Source organism: Silene latifolia, unplaced genomic scaffold, assembly GCF_048544455.1.
Source record: "Silene latifolia isolate original U9 population unplaced genomic scaffold, ASM4854445v1 scaffold_88, whole genome shotgun sequence".
NCBI lineage: Eukaryota > Viridiplantae > Streptophyta > Magnoliopsida > Caryophyllales > Caryophyllaceae > Silene > Silene latifolia.
In genome coordinates, this window is record NW_027413793.1 from 308,980 (window position 1) to 314,480 (window position 5,501).

The 5,501-nt window shown below is 39.6% G+C and overlaps 1 protein-coding gene across 1 annotated transcript; it reads left to right on the forward strand.

Moving 5' to 3' along the window:
* LOC141640520 (uncharacterized) lies at window positions 1–1,371 on the forward strand. The gene has a single exon (XM_074449291.1). The coding sequence runs from the start codon at window positions 1–3 to the stop codon at window positions 1,369–1,371; it is 1,371 nt and encodes a 456-aa protein (XP_074305392.1).
* The last annotated feature ends 4,130 nt before the right edge of the window (window positions 1,372–5,501 follow it).

Genomic DNA, 5,501 nt, shown 5'->3' on the forward strand with positions numbered 1-5,501 from the left:
ATGTTACAATATGCTACTGATAGATGGCCATTCCAGTACCATCCTCTATGCAAGAGTATCAAGTTGAATCACCTTATGTTTGCAGATGACTTGTTGATGTTTTGCAAGGGTAATGTCCAATCCATAATGTTGTTGATGAGAGCTTTTTCTTCTTTCTCAAAAGCCTCTGGTCTGTGCATGAATAGTTCCAAATCTGAGGTATACTACAGTGGAGTCTCTCAAACTGTTAAGGATGACATAAGACAAATCACAGGATTTACTGAAGGTGCTATGCCTTTTAGATATCTGGGAGTGCCTGTTCAAGCTACCAGATTGACCAAGATTGAGTGCAATGTCCTGGTGGAGAAGATGGTTAATAGGATTCGTAGCTTGGATGCTAAGAAATTGTCATATGCAGGCAGGCTTGTCTTGGTAAATTCAGTCCTGAACACACTGCATAACTATTGGTCAGGTATCTTCCTTATCCCAAAATGTGTTGTAAAACGCATTGAGGCAGTTTGCAGGAACTATCTTTGGGATGGGACAGCTGATTTCCATAGAGTACCATCAGTGGGTTGGGATAGGGTAACTCTACCTAAAGAAGAAGGTGGATTGGGAATTAAAAGAACGGTCACCTGGAACATTGCTTCTGTTGCAAAATTAGCAGACTGGTTATACTGTAAAGCTGATAGGCTTTGGATTAGGTGGGTTAATCAGGTCCATATCAAGGGAAAGAATTGGCATGACTATGTCCCTCCTGCTGATGTGGCTTGGTCTTGGAAAAATATTTGCAAAGTAAAAGATTTGGTCAAGAATGCTTATGTAGAGGATCAATGGATGCCTGATGCTCAAGGGTTCACTATCAGAAATTGCTATGAATGGTTAAGGCATAGAGCTGTTCCTCATAACTGGGCACCTGCTGTATGGAACACCTGGAATGTCCCTAAACACTCTTTCATTACTTGGGTGTCCATGAACAATGGTCTTAATACCCGTGCTAAACTTGCATCTTTTGGGTACTGTCAAGAGCATCACTGTTGCATTTGTGAAATCTCAGATGAAACTCAAGCTCATCTGTTCTTTCAATGTGCATACAGTCAAAGGGTCCTGCAGGAAGTTGAGAAATGGTGTGGTTTCAGTGTTGATGTAACTATGGCTGTACTGGCATCACCTGGTAATAGAATGAAAGGCTTGAAGCAGCTGGTTCATTGTCAGCTCTGGGTATCCTGTCACTATCATATCTGGTTGGAAAGGAACAGTGCAAGATTGAATGCAGTGGTCATTTCCCCTACCAAACTGGCTGAAAGGATAGTTGCAGAAGCTAAGACGAGAATTATGAGTAAGGTTGGCAAGTCCAAATATGCTCAGGATAGTATTTGGTTGAGAAAATGAGGTTGTTTAGTAACATGATTGTATCTTAGCTCTCCGTTTTTTGTTCCTTGGAACAATTCCCTTGTATATCTTTTTTGATTATTAATATACTCTTACATTTCACCAAAAAAAAAATAATAAAGAGAGGAAGAGAAATAAACATTAAATTAAAGAGGAAAAGGGAGAGAAATGTTACTGAAATAAATCCGGAATTAAGGAAGAACAAAGTAACAGGAACAATGTATTAAGTGTCGAAAAAAAGGAGAAGAGAAGAGAGAGTTACAATGACGTCCTACCTTCCTATTTATAAGAAAATAGGATTTATTTAACCTAATTGACGGAAATAAACTAAGAAGCCCAAGCCCGCAGGATAAACCACTCGATCGAGTGATTTAAAACCACTCGATCGAGTAAACTAAAGCTTAAACCACTCGATCGAGTAGAAAATCTACTCGATCGACTAAACCCATATATGAAACAGTTCGATCGACCAACTAAAGTACTCGATCGACTGATTATTTGACCTAAAACCACTCGATCGACCAGTTAAGTACTCGATCGAGTGAATCTTGACTTCAGCAGCTCATTAATCTCATTAGTTCAGCTATGACTTGTTCCTTTAACTCCCGAAACAGCTTCACGCATCCCAAGAAAGCAATATTTCTGCTCCAGATCCACTCTTCCTCTAAATGCATGCAAAACGGACGATAAATGGCTCGATTTCATTACTTTTGGGTTCATTCCTGCAAATAAGACAAAATAACCCAAAGTAGCCTATTCGGGGCATTTCGTAGCATAAAACTACGATAAAAGCATGGAAATACGTGCATAAAAAGGCCTAAAAAGACTATATAAAATGCACGTATCAAATCTCCCCAAACCAAACCTTTACTCGTCCTCGAGTAAACTAAATGCAAACTAATGGAACGGAAAAGATAACTCAGAGCTGGCTACAAATGCCCACTTAAACCAATTTAATGCAAGCAAACTAACACTTATAGCAAAACAGTCAAATGCAAACGAGTTATAAGATGTTTATAATAAAGCTGAACCGTCGACCTTGCAAGACCTTTAATAATGGACTCTCACGGGTCACTCTTCTCTCATGAAGCAAAGGGTGAACATATATATGTATAGGAGAGAAAGAGAAACAGTCACTCACCTAAACTGCGACCCACATAGACATGCATGCAACTAATATGATAGACAATTCTAGCTACCGTACATAAATTCAAACCGAACAAGGTCCTGTCACAGCCGAGGGCTTACAAAAATATGGTAAAGTGAGGCAATGGGTAAGAAAAGGCAAAACATTTATGGGAATGTGGAGGTATAGGTGATCAAGCTAGTACCTAAACAGAACCATATAACAACATCCGATTCCAACTCAATTATGAAATAAGCACAATGCCCTTCATTTGGCACAAAACTCATCAAACCGAACTGAAAATACTCCTCAAGAGATATAGATAAAGCATAGGAGCGAAACCGACTACAACAACATCTTTTTTTTCTTTTCGAAATCTTTTTTTTTTCATTCTTTTTCGGTTTTTCTTTTCTTTTCTTCACGTTTTTTCTGTTTTTTTTCATTTCTTTTTTTCCATTTTTCACCAACCTCCTTTTCTTCATAAATTACCAACTCCGAATCAACAGATACAAGCCAAACTTGGCACAATGAAATATATACCGCAAAACATACACTAAACTAGCTTGACAAGGCAGGCTGAATTTGGAATGTAGCTAAGGGTCAACAGGCAAATTTGGCTAATGTGGAGTTTATGGTAAAAATGAAAGAAAGGGGAAATGTAAGCACCTCCCTGCATGTGACACCAACCACTAACCCGAATGTATGCAGGCAAAAAGCAATTGAATTTCATATACGTGCAAATTAATGTTACATGTTATGCAAGGAGTAACTACTCACAATCCTACATAAAACCGGTCATAAATGACACCAGTTTATACGGCTCTAATCCTTAGAAATTATAAGTATGTTGCCAAAATTTCAGGTCAAGTCTATTCGTTCAGCTAAATTTTAACATTAACTCGTAGACATGCAAAAGACAAAGCTAAAAAGATAACAGTTCAATGCAAGGCTTAAGCAAAAAGACAATTTATAGTGCAATTTCATCACTGAAATCCACCGTTCCGACTCAACCTATATGCTAAAATAAACGTGAATTTTTTTGAATTTATCAATTTTTCAATTTTTTTGAGATTTTTGAATTTCAATAGAAATAAACAACGATGCATACATAAATTAAACGTGATAACAGAAATGCAATAAAAACAATATACAGACACAGATATGGATGCATAACCTCCCCAAACCAAACCGTACAATGCCCCCATTGTACAAAAACGTGGAAAGGAAATGCAAACTAAAAGAGAAAGAGAGTAAATGCGGAGAGCTTACAAGATAACGCGAAAAAGGGACCTCCCCAAACCGACCATGAACATGGGAGGTTGCTAAAGGCTCGGAATACCGTCACAGGAAACTAATCCAAGTCAAAACACTCGATCAAGGTGAGACAGTGGTCGATCGAGTAGAATGGGCATCAAAAACTGCTCGATCGAAAGGAAATTAGGTCGATCGAACGGTTTCTCTCTTTGCAGGTACTCGATCGAGTAGATTAAATGCTTGATCGAGAGGATTTATCAGCAAAAGTGCTCGATTGAGTACAAAAAGTACTCGATCGAGTGATCCTCAACGTGTTCCTGCAAAAACGCAAATAAAAACAGCCCGCAACTAACAAAACAAGCTTAACTGATATAGTCTATGGTACGAAAACCATTTATTACAACTAAAACGAAATAAAATGAAAAATAAATTCTCCGGGTTGCCTCCGGGGTAGCGCTAGCTTCAGACAGGTCCCAGCTCGACCTTCTTTTCTTCGAGCCTCTCTAATCAGTCATAATCAAAACAGCTCAAAGCGCGCAGCATGAGATCGTACATCTGCGCATGTGCTACACAAAAATGTAAGTAGCACCACAGTGGAATAAAGAAATAGGAAATGAATATGTAAAACTGTTTAAGCCTAACAAATTTCCTATGAGAGCTCCTAAATTTATCCACAAAATATAGGAGCGCGGGAGCAATAGACGATAAATTAAGGTCCTGTTTCAGATTAACGAAATTAAAATGACAAGGACGGTGAAAAATCGTTAAATTGTACGACCTACTAGGAAGGGGCAAGGCATTAGAATGCAAAGCATAAGTCAAACGAGGCAATTTACTATTTAGACAAACAATAAATAAATTATCGTTTACTACCTCGGGTTGGTCGCTCTCAATGACGAAATCATTGACAAAGGAAGATATTACCTCTTCCGTGCTAGGAGCAATTACCGACTCAACTGCCTCCTCGTCGCCTTCCTCAGTGGATTTCAGCCCGTAAATCGCAGCCTCAAGTGCATCCAACTCGGCTTTGAATAGGGGGGATTCACCGTAACCATTATCATCATCAAAATCGTCATCTAGAATGAACCCAAGTGACGAATCAAAGCTCCCACTGGCCAACTCACTCGATCGAGCCGAATTATTGCTCGATCGAATACTTTCCTCTTGCATTTCACTCGATCGAGTAGAATTATCACTCGATCGAGAACTATCTTCTGGAAATTCACTCGATCGACTAATATAAGTCACTCGATCGAGTGATTCTTCTTGTACAGCGCTGAAATCCTCGCGTAAGCTATTAAAGTATGATAGAAATTCGTCATCCGAGTCATAAAAATCATCCTCAGCATTGGGCAACACGGTTTCTTCAGGGGAAAAACCGCCTTCAGTAAGGTATACCTCTTCTGGTTGCCAACTATCCGACTCAACAGCTAACTGAGCAATTTCAGACTCGAGCTTCTCAAATCGCGCACAAGTGCGTCTATCATCATCTTGCACTTGGAATGCAAGCGTTTCCAATAAGGACTTCAGCTCTGCAATCTCTTCTTTCTGTATATCAGGCGGATCTTGTTGCGGTGGCCATTGATAGGGTGGATGTGGCGGCACAACTACAGAGGAATGGCTAGCTCGTCCCCAAAGCCTGAACTCGAGGACCTCGTCAGTTTCTACCATGCAAAGGACTGCATTGTGCTCAGCAGAACCACATCTCCCGCAGTAAATCACTTGCTGCGCCATATAATGGGACATATGT